Source organism: Peromyscus maniculatus, chromosome 6 (genome assembly GCF_049852395.1).
Source record: "Peromyscus maniculatus bairdii isolate BWxNUB_F1_BW_parent chromosome 6, HU_Pman_BW_mat_3.1, whole genome shotgun sequence".
NCBI classification, from domain to species: domain Eukaryota; kingdom Metazoa; phylum Chordata; class Mammalia; order Rodentia; family Cricetidae; genus Peromyscus; species Peromyscus maniculatus.
The window spans coordinates 83,605,679-83,624,711 of record NC_134857.1 but is presented as its reverse complement, the minus strand read 5'-3'; the positions used below and the strand labels follow the sequence as shown (position 1 = coordinate 83,624,711).

At 38.2% G+C, this 19,033-nt stretch overlaps 1 protein-coding gene across 2 annotated transcripts in view; it reads right to left on the bottom strand.

Moving 5' to 3' along the window:
- Trim33 (tripartite motif containing 33) overlaps positions 1 to 19,033 on the bottom strand; it is a 91,321-nt gene that overhangs the window by 47,525 nt on the left and 24,763 nt on the right. For both annotated transcript variants that reach the window (XM_076574742.1, XM_042280320.2), the window contains exons 2-4: positions 9,393 to 9,511; positions 8,676 to 8,820; positions 8,201 to 8,333 (exon numbers count right to left, since the gene is read on the bottom strand). In XM_076574742.1, the coding sequence (XP_076430857.1) occupies positions 8,201 to 8,333; positions 8,676 to 8,820; positions 9,393 to 9,511 (397 nt within the window). The remainder of the gene's footprint in view (positions 1 to 8,200; positions 8,334 to 8,675; positions 8,821 to 9,392; positions 9,512 to 19,033) is intronic.

Here is a 19,033-nt window from a genome sequence, read left to right as displayed (position 1 = left end):
GACTTGTTGGAAGAAGTGTGTCACTGTGGGAGCAGGCTTTGAGGTCTCTTTTGCTCAAGTTTCCCTCGGTGTGACTGTTAGTTGACATTCTATTGCCTGCAAGATAGAGCACTCTCAGCTCCAGCACCATATCTTCCTGCATGCGGCCATGCTCCCCATCATAATGGACTATCTCTGAAACTGTAAGCCAGCCCAATTCAATGGTTTCTTCATAAAAGTTGTTGTGGTCATGGTGTCTCTTCACAGCAATAGAAAAACCTTAACTAAGACAAAGGTTTTTTAAAAAAAAACGTTTTAAACTTGAGTGCAGCCCAAGTATATCATGCTTCTGAACACCACGATAGGTTGAGGTCCTAGACCTTCAAATTGACTTACCTCTTATTAGCTCATCAAGAGCAACTTTCAGGCCTGCAACTTCAATCTGTGGTGTCTTACAGAGTTTAAGATTTTAATCTTTTAATATCATATATTTGTTGTATTTGGGGAACTATACAGTGACTTCCAGGGCAGCCTGAGCTAAAGAGACCATATCTCAGAAAAGGGGGAGGGGGGAAAGAGAAGCTAACAGAACAAAACACATCAGAAAACCTGCACAAACTAGGAGGTCTGAGAGAGCAAACTGCAGAGTAATATAAGTGTCAGGCATTAAGGTAATAATAGTATTCTACAGTTAGCCATTGAGTTAAAAATAAAATCTTTAAGAGATGAATGGAATGACCTGAGCTTTTACAAAATAGCAACAAAAATTGGTTATAGATAATAACATGATTTTAAAATCTGGAGATCTGGAGGAAAGAGGAAAAATGGCCTAAACAACAGTATAGAACTATCTCATACCTCCAGGTCCAATGACAGGAGACTATGAAAAGGACAATTAAAGAGGACTACAAGGGAAGCAGTGTCTAATTAATTGGAAGGGGAAAGGACCTACAAAATGATAGAAGTTGAAGATACAATCTATTGATGGCAAGCCATAATTAATTAGTGAACAAAGAAAAGCAACTAGGCACATTATGAGTCTTATGGGAATTAATACATTACAGAGGATACCTGGGAATGTAGTACTCTCTTGGGGTGACAAGAATAAAGGATACATTAGTCTCAGTAGACTGAAGGTTAAGGGTGATAGAAAAGCTTCAAAAGGTGATAGTGAATAGAGTTAAAGTCTGGGGCTTTCTTTTGTAACCTACCAACGGAAAAGAAACTCTAGTTTTACACTGAGTCAAGCCCATCTTCACCCTAGATAAGGCCTTAAAAGTAGACTGTGACCTTCAAATAACTATTCATTTCAAGAGAAAAGCCTCACTCTATGTGTGTATGTTCCATTTAATGGTATGCTGACATTCTGTAAGTTTCCCATGAACATCGTTATATTTAAGATTTATTTATTCTTTGCGGGGCGTTTACCCACCAATCCACAGCTCCCCAGAGTTTTCTTGAGTGCCAGTAGCAGGAAATATTAGATAGAAGGATTTAGACTGTGGAGATAAACAGATAGAAAATAAAGGATAGGAGGGCCTGGAACCTATTCCAACGAGCCCTGACTGTCTCTGCCTCAGGGTATTTAGAGATGCCAAGGGGTGGAGCAAAAGACCTCCTCCCCCAGCACAGTCAAGTGCAGATCATCTCAGACACCTGCACTCGGGCCTGTGGTCCTAATCATCCTCTCTACGCGGACAGCTGGGTAAAGCCACGAGGAACCTGAAAACCGGCCCCCACAATTCTTATTTTATGTGTATGAGTGATAAGCCTGCACATATGCAGGAGTTCACAGGAGCCAGAAAAGGGCAGTAGATCCCCTGGAACTGGAGTTACTGACAGCTGCAAGCCCCCATATGGATGCTAGGAACTGAACCCAGGTCATCTTTAGAGTAGGGAGTACTCTTGTTTGTGTTGTTTTTGAGAGCCAGTAGCTCTTCACTGTGAAGACCAACCAGGCCTCAGACTCAAAAACCCACCTACCTCTGCCTTGTGAATGCTAGGATTAAAGGCAAGTGCCTCCACACCTAGCTAATACCAATTATTCTTAACTGTCAATGCCACCTCTCCAATGCCAATACCATTATTTTTTAAATGGCAAAATATAACCAATTAAAAATCTGTAATTTTCATTCTCAGTCTAATAACTGCACCTCTACTGCTCAGGGCATTCCTTTTTTCTAGTCTCTTGCTTTACAAATTTGATTTAAGTGAATTCATTCTCTAGACACTGTTCACAGAAATGACTAGTATAACAAAGCACTCTGAACAGATATTTCCAACATCTGACTTCACTGCCAATATAAACAGAAAGCATATTACTGCAACTAAATTTTTGTGGTTATGATTTAATGCTGCATCTTTATGTTTGTTTAAATCTCTCTCAACTGGAATACCACCATATAATGGTGTTTATTTAAGTTTTGATTAACTTTTGCCAACAGACTGATATGTGTTTAATGGTAATAAATGAAAAAGGACACCACTGCCTATGCATACCTACTAATTCAGAACAAATGTCAAGTTTTCTTATTTTATTCTATACTTCACTACATACATTATCTGAGAGTTCTGTCACAGTGTCACTAATCTCAAAAACCAAAACCAAAAAACATGGGTAAGTGGTTCCACATATTTCAAACCTACATGGTCAAGGGCCACCTGTCTAAACATGAGTGGGTAAAAAAGCTGGGTAGTACATAAAGAACACTGAACTATTTCACAGGGAAACTCAATGCACTAGGATTCCAAAACCCATTATTCTAACAGTTATTAAAGCTAAGTCCTAACACATAATAAAATTAGACTAGAAGTGGCAGTGTGTAATAAAATTAAGGTAAAAACTAAAATGACTTTAATAGACTTAATGTGAAGTGGTTCAATTTCCTTTACCTGAACATTAAAACTAAGATGAATATCATGTCTAACTGGTGAACAGCTCACCTGCTGAGTATTATAAAACAGATAGCCCAAGAGGTGGTGGTGGCTTATGCCTTTAATTCCAGCACTCAGGAGGCTGAGGAAGGCGGATCTCTGTGAGTGCCAGGCCAGCCTAGTCTACAGAGAGAGTTCCAAGAGAGCCAGGGCTACACAGAGAAAACCTGTCTCTAAAAAACCAAAATAGTTTGGTTTTTTTTTTTTGTTGTTGTTGTTTTTTTTTTTTTTTCTTTTTTTTTTTTTTTTTTTTTTTTTTTTTTTTTTTTTTTTTTGGTTTTTCGAGACAGGGTTTCTCTGTGTAGCTTTGCACCTTTCCTGGAACTCACTCTGTAGACCAGGCTGGCCTCAAACTCACAGAGATCCGTCTGGCTCTGCCTCCCGAGTGCTGGGATTAAAGGCGTGTGCCACCACCTCCCAGCAATAGTTTGGTTTTTTAGAGACAAAATAAAAAACGGAGAGTGTACTTAAAAAAAAAAAGAAAGAAAGAAAGAAAGAAAGAGAAAAGGAAACAACTTTCCCCACTTCAAACACAGTTGAAGCGACATGATAGAGATACCAGGTTCACTTTATTATTTTACTTTAATATAAGAATTTAGGGGGAGGGCTGGAGAGATGGCTGAGGTTAAGAGCACTGGCTGCTCTTACAGAGGTCCTGAGTTCAGTTCCCAGCAACCACATGGAGGCTCACAACCATCTGTAATGAGATCTGGTGCCCTCTTCTGGCCTGCAGGGATATATGCAGGCAGAACACTGAATACATAATAAATAAATAAATCTTTTTAAAAAAAAATTTAGGGGGAAGATAAAAAAATTTAACCCAAACTAAAGTGGAGTGGGGGCAATACCTGAAAGAAATCCATACTTTAATGAGGCCTGAAGAAACCAGGCTATGTGTGAAATACAAAAGTTAAGTCTCTCAATACTCTTTGACCACATTCAGTATATATGATACATACTTAGATGTGATATCTGGAAATATCTGGCAACACTTTAATGTAGACTATAGTTTATGGCAAAAGGCTGTAAGGGGCACCCAATGGCAAGCATTATGGAGCAGAAAATTTCTAGATACTGGGAGATAATATAGACCATTTGAGAAAAAGTAGGCTGATAATAGACAATATCAAGACTGTGTAGCTGGAGGATATAAATTAATCCTGAAACCTAGAATAATTACCACATGTTCAAGTATTGAGAGAAACTCTAACCTGGAAAGAAGCATCCACTAGAGTTTCTATAAAATGGAAATATATTTTTACAGGAATGTGCAACCAGGAGAATGAAAAACAATGCTCATCATACCTGTAATCAAGTACCTTTTCCCCCAAGGGAACTTGGGACCAACTGAAGAGCTGCTGGATCCTTTGATTAGGATCTAGCAAACTATTCTTGATTACCAAAATGTTACATAGTTTATAGTCAATAATTATAGCATGAAAGACCAGAATCCTCTTTAGAACGCCACCACTCTGTAGAGTATGCCACTTGCTCAAACATTTGGGGTTTTGCTGTACTCTGAAGATGACATCAATAGTAAAAGTAGTCTTGTAAACAGATAATGAAGGAAAAGATAGAAATAAGATTATATAGTGTACAGTACACTAAAAACTTATACCTTTTGATTACAGAGGGCCACTTAAAAGTATTTTGTTGTTGCTACTGATGTTAACAACATACTTCAACTAAATAATAGGCAGCAAAGATAGAAAAAACTTGAACGTAACAGGTCTCAAAGCAGACAGACTAGCCTGCATTAATGGGAAACAGCTTTTTCAGAACAGTTCTACAATCATACATCCAGGCAAAGCATAATGCAAATGCAGGCCTGGGCGTGGTGTCGTATCTGTAATCTGAGAGGCTACAGCAGGACAGCAAATTTGAGGCTAGCATAAGCTACTCAGCAAGTCTTGAGGACACCCTAGGTTACATCAAGACCTCACATCAAAAAACAAACATTCACTAAAACAAAATGGAAGTGCAAACACAAGAGAAAGATGTGATACTATGATATATGTCATATACCTCTTAATGGGGGGTACCCTGCAAGTGCTGTCATTAAGAAATTTCATCACTGTCCCTCTAAACTTAAAAGAGATGGTTTGAAGGTTGAGCTGATCACAAATGACCAGTGACTTTACAATCATTTCTACATAATAAACCTACATTAAAAAATACAAAAGGCAAAATTTGGGGAGCTTCTAGGCTACTGAACATATGGATAATAACAAACCTACTGATATATCCCTTTCTCTTATAGCTTGCCCTATGTATGTCATCAAATGGCTGTTCATTTGTATTTAAAATATCTTCATTATAAACTCAGTTGCAAATTAAAGAGGTCCTACTAGTCTGTGGACCATAACCTAATTTACAACTGGTGTCTGAAGTAAGAGCACTCCACCAAAGGACCTTTAATCAGTTGGACTAAAGTAACTCGAAGTATATAGATGTTCTAAGTGAATTAAAGGACATTTAGTTGGTGTCAAAGAACTGTTACCAGTAAAAATAAAAACAAATAAAAAACATATAAATGGTCACAGAAATGTTCTGAAGCTGAATACAGAAGAAGGAAAATCTTCAAGATCATATGTTAAAGCTGGGTAGGGTAGCATACTTAACAATCCCAGCACTCAGGAGACAAGGGCAGGAGGATCCTTATAAGTATAAGGCCAGTGTGGTGTACATAGCAAGTTCCAGGCTGCCTCAAAAGGGGGGGGGGGGGCAATGGAAGACAGAAACACATTATTAATAAAATTAGGACTGATGGTAAAGGAAAAAAGACTACAGTTAAACTTGTAAGTAGAAAGTTGAAGCTAATCTTCTACCACTCACTATCCATGAACCCTCTACTTTTTCTCTTTTTTGGTTGGTTTGTTTTGTTCAAGACAGGGTTTCTCTGTGTAGCTTTGGTGCCTGTCCTAGAGCTCACTTTGTAGTCCAGGCTGGCCTTGAATTCAGAGACCTGTCTGCCTCTGTCTTCTGAGTGAGTGCTGGGATTAAAGGCATATACCACTCTCTACTTCTTTAAGCTATTAATAACCAATGAAGCAATTTTGCCACAAGAAAAAATATACTATCTTCCTTTGCTTATTGCTTTTCACCAACAATTTTATAACACTATGTAGCCTGAGAGATGGGTCAGCAGGATAAAGACATTCACTGTCAGGCCTAACAGTTCAATTCCTGGGGCTCCTATGATAGAAGGAGAGAATCAATTCTAAAAGTTGTACTCTGACCTTCACACTGAGCATTGGCAATCCCCTCCCCAAATAATTAACTGTAATAAAAAATTTTAAATACTATGAAAAAAAAATTGAGAGATCAAAGTATCTGGCTGAAGCTGTGACAAATTAGAGGACAAATAATACTGTGATTTGGCCCTAAATGTGAAGTCTTCCATAAGATTAGTCACTTCAGGTAAAACACTGCAGATGAGAGACATGAAACATTTCTGAATGTAACTGTGGTGGCCCACAAAGGCTATCCAGTGAGACCTGACTCAATGTCAGAGAATCTGAGCTTGATTTACCCAGGTGTTTGGAAGGGACTACATACACTTAGCTTTGATCTTACAAGAGAGAGGTCTTTTGCCTCTCCCCTTGGCATATTATAAAAAGCCCTTTTGAATAAAGGACTGGGCAGCTGGGTATTGACACAGGGCCCTCCTGAAGCTATCCTGTATCTCTGTCTTTCTTCTCATCTCTTTCTGTGTTTCTGTCTATCATTTCCTCATTCTTCTCTCTTCCACCCAAGAACCCTTCGATAGCTGGTCTCTGGCAGACTCCTACATATAACTACTCCTACATGTAACTAATTAAGGTTATAAAGAGTTAGAAAATGCTCTTCTTTAAAAGGTATTATATCTGCATATAATCAAATGTGACCTGTTTTATGTAATGTATACTGTACAAAAACGAACATATAGATAAAGAGATTTAGAGCACAAACACTGGCACGCAAATCATGGCTCTACCACTGCACAAATTACTAAAGCCTCCTGAGAGCAAGTTCTTACACCTTCCAGTCGTAACATAAGCACTTTAATACTTCATGAATTAAATGAGCACTCAGCACGGAGAAAATAATAACTGTTAGCAACTGGATGACAGCATCAGTGACACTCAATAAATCCACTGAAGAAAACACACTTCAACTATTTACTCCAGGCACAGTTGAACATTCTTATAATCCCAGGTGCTTGGAAGTCTGAGTGAGGCAAGATCATAAACTTGAAAACCAAACTGGGCAACTCACAAGACTTCATTTGACAAAGAAAATAAGGGGAGATGGAAAACATAGGTTAGTTGGGGTTTGAGGCAGAAACTAGTTACTACCCTTTCTTGATAAAACTTACTTTCATCCATTTAGAAAAATTTATTTTACTCCTACATGTACATTTATTTATTTTTGGGTTTTTTTATGGTTTGTTTTGTTTTTGTTTTTGTTTTTCGAGACAGGGTTTCTCTGTGTAGCTTTGGTGCCTGTCCTGGCACTCAGGAGACAGAGGCAGGGGGATGTCTTTGAGTTTGAGGCCAGCCTGGTCTACAGAGTGAGTTCCAGGACAGCCAGGATTGTTATACAGAGAAACCCTATCTCAAAAAAAAAAAAAAAAGGGGGGGGGTATGTATTAAAACTGTACTCAGTAACAATGTTTACCTATAGCCAGGCAGTGGTGGTGGTGCACGCCTTTAATCCCAGGACTTGGGAGGCAGAGCCAGGCAGATCTCTGTGAGTTTGAGGCCAGCCTGGGCTACAGAGTGAATTCCAGGACAGGCACCAAAGCTACACAGAGAAGCCCTGTCTTGAAAAACCAAAAAAAAAAAATTACTTGTTTATAGAGTCCTACTTTTCCTGCAAATTATATATCTAATGTGAAACCAGTGTATTTATGTTTAGATATTAAAACATGGTATCAGCCACATATGTGAGAATATTTATCAGTCACCTCTATACAAACAATTGCTAACTTTTCATATAGCCTCTAACCTAAATAGATTACATTTGGAAAAAGCTTATTTGAATGATAGGACTAACGAACAAGGAAGTAACATAACTCCAATCTTATAAACCCAAAACCACATTAATGATATACCATAACAAATATTCATAATAAGTAAATATGAACATAAAAGACATTATCCTATCAAACATAGATTGCTTCAAGAAATAAAATCAGGGCTAAGACAAATATGCTAAGACAAAATTATAGGACCAATATTTGTTGAAAACAAATTTATCAGTACTATTTCTAATATTTTTCAGTAAACAATTAAGATTTCTGTACCTATGTTCTTTGTGCTCCAATAGCTGACAGTCTCTACACGTCAGTCTATCACATGTTTCACAGAACAGTTTCAACTGTTCTTGTTTATGTACAGGACAAAACACAGGGCGCTGACCAGATGCTCCAACAGACTCTGTAACAAAATAAAACATTTAAACAATAAAATTTTTTACTAACTTTTCTCTATTTTTATTGGTGCTAGTATTCAAAACTAACAATAAGTAGACCATAGCATTTTTGACTCAAAAGGTTAAATGTGAACATTAAAACTATGTGCATAGGGACAAGCAAAATACCTCAGTGATAAAGGCATATGCTGCCAAGCCTGAAGGTCAAAATTCCATCCCGGGGACTCAAATGCTATAGGAAACTCAACTCCTGAAAGTTGTCCTCTGACTTCACAAATAAGCACTGTGGCATGATGGTACACACACAATGTTTTTAAAAACAGCAACTCTATGTATCGTCGTCGTACCTGAGACATCTTCTTTTTTCCTGATTAGATGATCTTTAGTGAATTTTACTCTCTGATGGGCTTCAATGCATGTCTTACATAGCCACTCTCCACATTCTACACAAAAACCAACTGCACTTGCATTGTCTTCACAACTAGTGCAAACCTAAGAGAGAAATAAACACTAATCTACATTACATTTGCCAAATGTAGATCCACAAAATAAAGAAGTAAAAACTGTGAATTGCAAAAAAAAAAAAAAAAAAAAAACCTATTCATTATATAAAGAATAAAGGCCGGGCGGTGGTGGCGCAGGCCTTTAATCCCAGCACTCGGGAGGCAGAGGCAGGCGGATCTCTGTGAGTTCGAGGCCAGCCTGAGCTACCAAGTGAGTTCCAGGAAAGGCGCAAAGCTACACAGAGAAACCCTGTCTCGAAAAACCAAAAAAAAAAAAAAGAATAAAATCATCTTGTTATCCATTTATCTTTAACAAAATTCCTTTATCAATAAACATTTATTTAGATAGGTAAAAATCTAATACTCAGAACATAAAAATCTATGCAAAAATTAACTTTTTAAATAATAACCTTTACTTCACCAGGGCTGAGGGTGTGGAAGAGTTTATTTCTAATTGGAAATATAGAGCTAACGGAAGTGTCTAAATTATTTAACCAAATATTTTTCTTATAATTTAATTTTGAAAACAAGGAAAATATACAGAAAAATTGAGGTGCATACCTGTTCTGACTTCTCATCAGAACTGCTAGGAGCTTCAGATGTGTCTTTCACAAAATAATTATCCACAAGATCTATCTGTCTGCATTCTTGACGGCATACTGGACACCGTATTACACCAACTAAAAAAAGAGATAGGAGTTAATAATGAATAATGTTCTTCAAAATGGAAAGAAGGAAATTCTGAGCTGGGTAGTGGTGGTGGTGCACACCTTTAAACCCTGCACTAGGGAGGCAGGTGGATCTCTGTGGGTTTAAGGCCAGTTTGGTCTGCACTGTGAGATTCAAGACAACCAGAGCTATATAGAAAGACCCTTTCTCAAAAGGAGATCAGGAGAGAAAGATGTCATCAAGGTGTTTGAGATGTATATTATTTCTAAATTATTCAAGAGGGACCCTATAAGAGTGAGGCAGACGCAGATTAGTGTTTGTGTGCAGGTACCCAAGAAAGACAGAAAAAAAAGTAGGATCCTTTACAGCTGGAGTTACAGGCAGTTGTAAGCCATCAAAATTGAGTGGATGCTAGGAAATGAACTCTGGAAGAGCAGCAAGCATTCTTAACCACTGAAGCACCTCTCCAGCACTCCCATGCAGATTAGACAACAAAGTAGCTGAAGACAGTCAGAAGACTGGAGTGACTGCCAAGAAAGATGGCCACTAAAAGCTAAAAAGGTAATAATGGATTCTTCTCTAATGCCTGTACAATCAATCAGTCCTGTCAACACTGCCTTTAACCCAGTGAAACAAGATTTCAAAGTTCCTGCCTCCAGAGCTTTAAAAGTAGAAGGTTTATGTGTTCTAAATCAACAAATTCTTGGTGATTTTATTGTTGTAAGAAATAACAATCATTCTACAAATTTTAGTTTGGTACTTAATATAGTTTATGCAACTATGGGGGAAGGGAACCCATATTTTACCTATCAGTGTCTTCATATCTATTAGAAAGGATAACTACTGATGTAATATCGAAGCTAAAGAATTAAATATTAACACAGAAGTCAATTAACAAACTACTGACATGTCAACCATGGAATTGAAGGTACATATAAAACACAAATGACATGACCTGGGCTGGAGAGAAGGCTCAGCAGTTATGAACACAGACTATATACACTTCCAGAGAACCTGAGTATGACTTCCAGTACCATGTCAGGTAAACTCACAACTACCTGTAACTCCAGTTCCAAGGGTAATCCAATGCCTCTGGCCTCCAAGAGCTCCTGTATTCATGTGCACATACTCACACAGAGAAATGCACATACACATAATTTAAAAATAAACCTTTAAAAATCAAAAGATTTGCTGGGTGGTGGTGGTGCACGCCTTTGATCCCAGCACTCGGGAGGCAGAGGCAGGCGGATCCCTGTGAGTTCGAGGCCAACCTGGTCTACAGAGTGAGATCCAGGACAGGCACCAAAGCTACACAGAGAAACCCTGTCTCGAAAAACAAAAGAAGAGAGAGAGAGAGAGAGAGAGAGAGAGAGAGAGAGAGAGAGAGAGAGAGAGAGAGACAGAAAGAAAGAAAGAAAGAAAGAAAGAAAGAAAGAAAGAAAGAAAGAAAGAAAGAGAAAGAAAGAAAGAAAGAAAGAAAGAAAGAAAGAAAGAAAGAAAGAAAGAAAGAAAGAAAGAAAGAAAGAAAGAAAGAAAGAAAGAAAGAAAGAAAGAAAGAAAGAAAGAGAGAAAGACAGACAGACAGACAGAAAGAAAGAAAGAAAGAAAGAAAGAAAGAAAGAAAGAAAGAAAGAAAGAAAGAAAGAAAAGAAAGAAAAATATTTTTAAAAATAACTGACATGATTTATGCTTGACAAGATGGCAAATATTGGTAAGCATAAAATGTAAGAGGCAGAAGGATCCTAAATTGATGGCCAGTCTGAACCACATAGCAATACCCTATCACCAAACAACAACAACAACATATAATTCTATAAAGGCTCAAATTAGTGTATGTTTATAATTTATAACACACAGAATTCCAATAACACCATATGCAAAGACCAAGGTATAACAGAGTCCCCAAGAATTGTGTAGTACACAAACCACAGTATATGTATAAAATCCGTCTGACAGAAAATGAAAACAAAATTTCTCATTCTAGCCAGGCATGGTGGAAAGCACAGCTATTCAGGAGGTAGATGCAGGAGAATCACTTGAGTCTGTGCATTCAATAACAGTCAGCCTGAGCAACATAATTAAAGACTGACTCATCCCACCCCATCTTTCTCTCTTACCTCTTACACACTTGTACACTTGCATGCATGCTAGTGTGTACACACATACACACTACCACATTGTAAAGCAGTGGTTCTCAATCTTCCTAATGTTATAACCCTTTAATACAGCTCCTCAAGTTGTGATGATCCCCAACCATAAAATTATTTTTGTTGCTACTTCATACCTGTAATTTTGCTGCTATTATGAATCATAATGTAAATATCTCTGTTTTCCAATGCACTTAGGCGGCCCCTGTGAAAGGGTCATTTGACACTCTCCATCAAAGGGTCGAGACCTAAAGTTGAGAACCACAGTACTAAAAGATTATCAGAACTTCCCAGGAGACATACATACACCGTAAAAACAAACCAACAAGATGGAGTTGCTTGTGCCAGCCTTTTCAAATAACTAAAAACCAAAGAGATTGCGAAAACTGTTTATTTTTGTTACCTACTTAAATTCTATTTATTATATTTGTTCCAGACATAGACATATTCCATCTCATAACTTAGTTATTAAAACAGCAAGTGAGGAAATGGAACCAGGCCTGGCAGAAAATACTCTTGTTCTTTACATTCTCTTAGTTAATGTGATAATGGGGTTTGTGTAACTGGGAAAAATGTCATATAACTTTGTTTACTATCAGTAAAAATTCAGTTTGTCCATTTATATTTTATTTTACTAAGAGTTTTTAAGACTTAAATGTAGCATGAATCTTAAAGAGTTTTATTAATAAAACCAAACCCAAGGCCAGTTATCAGGGTGAACGATGGAAGATCAGAGAAGCAGAACAAGCCACAGCCACCTCACCTCGCCTGTTTCTCAGCTGATCCTGTTTCCTCAGACTAGAAGCCTCTGAGTCCTCATACAGAATGAATCTCAGCTGAACTGTTGCTCAAAAGCCTAAAAGCTTAACCAGGCTCTAGTTCCTCATCCTCACGCCTTAAATACCTTTCTGCTTTCTGCCATCACTTCCTGGGATTAAAGGTGTGAGTCACCATGCCTGGCTGTTTCCAGTGTGGCCTTGAACTCACAGAGATCCAGGTGGATCTCTGCCCCTGGAATGCTAGGATTAAAGCCGTGTGCTACCACTGCCTAACCTCTATGTTTATAATATTATAGCTGTTCTGTTCTATGACTCCCAGATAAGTTTATTGGGGTGCACAATATATCAACCACACTTAAAAGGCTTAACATTTGAAAACTGAACTATGCTGTATAGGCTTAAACTTTCTTAAAACATTCATTCCATACTATATGAATGTACATTTGTAAGACTCATACAGATTTTTAAGAAGATATTCCTTTTCAAAAGGGTGCAGAGCTAAGATTATTTCCAAGTCAAGGAGCCAATCAAGGAAGAGGGACAAGAAGGAAAAAAGAACAGAACAGAACAAAATAATAACAAGTAAAACCTCACTTTTGTTTTCTTGCTTGTTTGGTCGGTTGGTTTTTTGAGACAGGATTTCTCTGTGCATCCCTGGCTGTCCTGGAACTCACTCTGTAGACCAGACCTGCCTCAAACTCACAGAGATCCACCTATGTTGGGACTAAAGGCATAGGCCGCCGCCACTACACAACATAAAACTTTGTTTTAACACATTAACTGAAAACCTAAAAATCAAATGACATAAAATAGCCCAGTTACTGGAAAATCAATTAATCTGTATAGGCCAGCTCACCCAGTAACTACTTTATAGGTTAACAGGACAGTTAGATGTCACACCAAAGTTGCAGCCCCGAGGACCACACTCCATATTTGAGAATAGAAATTCTAAACTATGGGTAAGGATTCCAATAATCTCTGTTGGTACCATTTTTTCTCCTAGCTTGATTTGCAAAAACAAAAACAACAACAAAACCCAAACAAATGCCCAGGAAAGCAGTGAGGACATATGCAGAGCTATCCATTCCCTATCTGTCTAATGCATTGAGTATAGTTCAACTGTGTTCTATCCTGCACTTTTCTCTCACTCAACAAATTTTAAACTTGCCCATTTAAAAATGAGGGCTATGATAGAGATAAAAGTCAATATTGTCCAAGTTTTATTTACATTTTTATTAATACAAGCGTCTGCTTTTTTAGATTTATTTATATTTTATGTGTATAAGTGTTTTGCCTGCATGCATGTCTGAATTACAGACAGTTGTGACACATCATTGTGTGTGCTAGGAATGGAACCCAGGTCCTCTGAAGAATAGTTAATGCTCTTAACAGCTGAGCAATCTCTCCACCCTTTTCCTTTTTTGAGACAAGTTCTCACTATGCAGCCTTGGCGGCACTGGAACTGACTTTGTAAACTCAAGAGCTCTACCAGCCTGCCTCCTGAGTTCTGGGATTAAACCTCGCTCCAACAATCCAAGCTTGTATTGTAAAACACACATGACTGTTTCACTTAGTTTTCTTTGTAGTTTCAATGACTGGCCCATTTTAAAGGTGAAGAAATCGATATTCAGGGACCAGAAAACTTGCTCAAGGACAGATAGAGATATAAATAGGTCAGAGGGCACATAGGACCTAAAATCAAGATGCGCTCTACAGTACATGTTCTTGAAAACTGTTAAATCCTTAGGGGAAGGAAAATACAAATTAAAACTACCTTGAGATTCCAACTCGCCCAGCCAGAAAGAACGACAATCATCTATAAAACAAGAACACCAAAAGCTGGGAAGGGTTCCAAGAAAGGAAAACTCCTATTCATTGTTGAGGAGCATGCCAACGGGTACAGCCACCATGGAAATCATTGTAGAAACATCTCAGAAAAACTATAACTAAAACTAGAATTACCAGCCAGGTGGTGGTGGTGCACGCCTTTAATCCCAACACTTGGGAGGCAGAGCCAGGCGGATTTCTGTGAGTTCCAGGTCAGCCCGGTCTACAGAGCAGAGATCCAGGGCAGGCACCAAAACTACACAGAGAAACCCTGTCTCGAAAAACCAAAAACTAGAACTACCATACAATCTAGTGGCTTGTCCTAAAGGATTCCATAGCCTACAACAGAGATGCTTACACACCTACATTTATTGCTGTTCTATATGGAACCAATATACACAACACCGATAAGTGGGTAATAAAAATGTGGTTCATATACACAATGGAATTTTATTAAGCCACAAAGAAAAGGTAAACTATTCAATTTGCAGGAAAATGGAAAATACATCAACAGAGGTAGCCCAGGCTCAGAAAGACAAATATTGCAGGTTCTCTCCCATATGCAGATACTAGATTGATACTAGATTCTAAATCTTATAGCATATTTAAACATAGCACATAAGTTTTAAATTAAATTGATGCAGTGATAAGTTAATTGGAAATAATTAATGGAAAAGTAGTTTAGTGTGTGTGTATTTACATGGGAGTATATGTAGGTATATACCTGGGAGGCCAGGTAACTAGAAAGGAGCCCACAAGAGGGGAATAAGGTAGATTGGGCAGTTACAGTAGAACACATATTCAGTAAAAGTAGAAATGAGATGCTAGGTGTGGAAATTTAACCAAGGATGGGGGAGAGAAATGGTTAACCTATAAAACTATAGATGTATGAAAAGAGCCATAGGGCATATGCAGGCAAAATACTCATACACGTAAAATAAAAAATACACAAACCTAAAACGTAAGTTGCCGAGCATGGTGGCACACTTCTTGGATCCCAGCAGTCGGGAGACAGAGGCAGAAGATCTCTGTAAATTCAATTAGAGGTTAAAAGCACTTGCTCTTGGATAGAACAGGACTCTACAGAGGAGAGTCTGGTTCCCAGAGTGCTCACAACTGCCTGCAACTCCAGCTCCAGAGATCCATTGCCCTATTCTGGCTTCTACAGGGCAGGCACCTACATACATGTACAAACACACACAAACACATATATCTAAATAGATGTTTCTGAAAATTAAATTAAGGGATTGAAGAGATAGATTAGTGGTTAAAAGTACTTGTTTTTTTAACTTACAGAGGTCCACTTACAGAGGACCTGAATTTGGTTGCCAGCACCAACATCAGGTGGCTCACAGCCATATGTAACTAGTTCTGGGGAGTCCAATGCCTTTAGTCTCCTCAGGCACCTGCACACACTTGCACATACCTACACACATGCTCATAATTTAAAAAGTAAAATGTTTAAAGATAAATTAACTAGTTAAATTTAAAAGGACTGTGCTAGGGCTAGGGCTAGATGGTTCAGAGGTTAAAAGCACTGGTTTGTCTCAGATAGGACCTGTGTTCAACTCACTCACAGGGCATCTTAAAACCACCAGGTAATTCCAGTTTCAGGTAATGATTCCCCGTTCTGGCCTCTGCAGGCACATCAAACATGTGTTGCACAGGCATGCATGCATTGCACTCATACACTTAAATGACTTGCATGGGCTAGGGAGAGGATTCAGTCAGTAAAATGGTTGTAGTTTGGTGGGGAGGTAGAGAGGAAGAAGATCCCTGGGGTTTGCTGGCTAGCCAGTTTGGTCTACCTGGTGAGTTCCGGGTGACAAGGAAAAAACATTCTCTTAACATCTATCTGCTGTTACCTCCATGCTAAAAAATTTCTGTGGAAAACATCAGTGGCCTCTTGCTTCAGGATCTAGTTACTATCTTTTTGTCTTCCCACACCTCAACAGATAAACAGTTGTTCCCGATGTGCGAGTGCGAGCACGCACACACACACACACACACACACACACACACACACACACACACACACACACACCTCTAAAAAAAAAAAGGCAAAGTATAGAGCTCCTGAAGGACCCACTTGAGGTTCACATACACATAAAAACATAAATGACTTCATGTTGATAATGTGGTAATATTTAGTAAGAAAGAAATTAGGATTTCTAAGATGTTTTTCAAGTTTCTAAGTGGTTAATTTAAATGAAAAACTACACAATTATTCAAAATGAGGGAAAGGTATTTTAGTCAAATGTAACAAGTATGTTTCTGGTAAATACTATTGGACTAGCTTCTCAACGGAACCATCAGGATGTAAGCAGGTCAAACCTAAAATGCCACTTTGATTACTGAAGAAGCAAACACACAACTTGGGCTAGGCAAGGATGTAGCTCAGTGGTAGAAAGCTTACCTAACATGCATAAGGACTTAGGTCAGGGCCCCAGTTTAGACACAGTGCCCTTGAATTTGTCAGTATTTACATGTCTAAGAGAAGAAAAAAAAGTTCTGAGATGCAGAAAGCAGCTTACCAACATTTTCAAACTGAAGTATGTAAACATAAAACAAACTACTTTCCCATTAACCATTATAATTAGCCTCATCACTTCAGCAATTTACTTCTTTCTTTCCTTTCTTCCTTTCTTTTTTTTTTAAGACAGGGTTTCTCAGTGTAGTTTTGGTGCCTGTCCTGGAGCTCGCTCTGTAGACCGGCTGGCCTCGAACTCACAGAGACCTGCCTGGTTCTGCCTCCCGAGTGTTGGGATTAAAAACCTGCGCCACCACCGCCCAGGTAGCAATTTACTTTTAAATATATACTATACTTGACCAGCAGTTCTTTGCATGACCTAACAACATTTAAATTCAGCCCTAGGTTTTCCTTTTGTTATCTTTGAGTAGTCATCCACATCTTTGAATCATAAACAAGCCTCTCCCTCAGAAAATATGTAAAGATTAAAAAAATACAGGTATTTTCAGTTGAAGAAGTTCTTGACAGAAGTAACACATATGATCCCTAATTGTTTAAGTGAGAGATCAGTCCAGGAAAAAAAAAGGGTCCTGCATATTTAACTATAGGAAGACTGAATTAAATAATTCAGGGAAGGGCTGGAACTACTGCTCAGTGGTAAATAAAGCACTCCCCTACACTTGTCAGCCCTGTGTTCAACTGTCTTGCCTGTCCTGTAAAATAAGAGAAGATGGAGGAAACAGCAGACAGATTTTAACAGTCCTATGGAGAGCTGGAGATGAGGAGGGTTGAAAACTATGACAAAACAACTAGCAAAAAAGCAAAGGGACAGGATGGCCATGAGAAGCCAAATAAAAAACCATTACTTGATACAGATAAAATGGGGTGGGGCTGGAGAGGTGGATCAGTGGTTAAAACCACTGACTGCTCTTCCAGAGGACCCAGATTCAATTCCCAGCATCCACATGGGAGTTCACAACCATCTGTAATTCTAGTTTCTACAAGCTCTGATGCCCTCTTCTGGCCTCTGAGGACACTCACTGTATGCACATGGTACTCAGACTCTTACACATAAAATAAATCTAAATAAAGAAAGAAACTTAGAGGTATAATACAGAAAATAATTTATGAACTGGCTCACCCCTAAAGCAATACCATATAGCAACATATGTTTAGATTATGCTCATAAATACCCAGCAAACTCCCAAGTCAGTTTTAGCATTATGCATGAAAATATCTGTTGAAATTAGTTATATAGTGATATATGTGCATTTTGATCATATTAAACCCAATTCTGATATCAAACAGAATGAAATATATTTAAGTATTATAGTAAATAATTATTGATACTCTTAGTTCCAAATATTCTTTTTTTGTGTATGTGGTTTGTTTTTTCTAGACAAGTTTTCACTGTGTGTATCCCTGGCTGTCCCAGAACTCACTCTATAGACCAAGATCTGCCTGCCTCTGCCTCCCAAGTACTAGGCTTAAAGGTGTTTGACCACCCAGCTAAGTTTCATATATTCTTAAGGATCTATATGTCTTCAAATTAAAATTTTAAAATCTTATGTAACCAGAAAACAATGAGTAAATATATCATTATTCAGCATAATTTAAAATACACTACAAATTTTTTCAACATGGCAAAAGTCTGTATTTAAAAAAAAAAAAACAAAAAAAAACTAGGGACTGGAGAGATGGCTCAGAGGTTAAGAGCACTGGCTGCTCTTCCAGAGGTCCTGAGTTCAATTCCCAGCAACCACATAATCATCTGTAATGAGATCTGGTGCCCTCTTCTATATACATAGTAAATGAATGAATGAATGAATGAATGAATGAATGAATAAATAAATAAATAAATATTTTTAAAAAACTAACATACTTTTCAAACAGTGATACATAAAATAAAGATAATTATAGCTTGTTAACTATTTTTTTTTAAATGCAAGTTTAAAAAATAAAGTAGGACCAACAAACATTATTCCAAGCCAGGCAGTGGTGGCGCACCCCTTTAATACCAGCATTCAGGAGGCAGAGACAGGCAAATCTCTGAATTTGAGGCCAGCCTGGTCTACAAAGTGAGTTCAGGACAGCCAAGACTGTTAAACCCTGTCTTGAAAAACCAAAAACAGTATTCCAAACACCAGGACTCACGTGCTGGAGGGAGAAAACTGACTCCCACAACTTGTCCTGACCTCAAGAATGCCATGGAATGACAGGCAAGATGGCTCAGCAGTTAACAGTACTGGCTGCTCTTCCAAAGGACTCAGTCTCAATTCCCACCACCAACATGGTGGGTCACAACTGTCT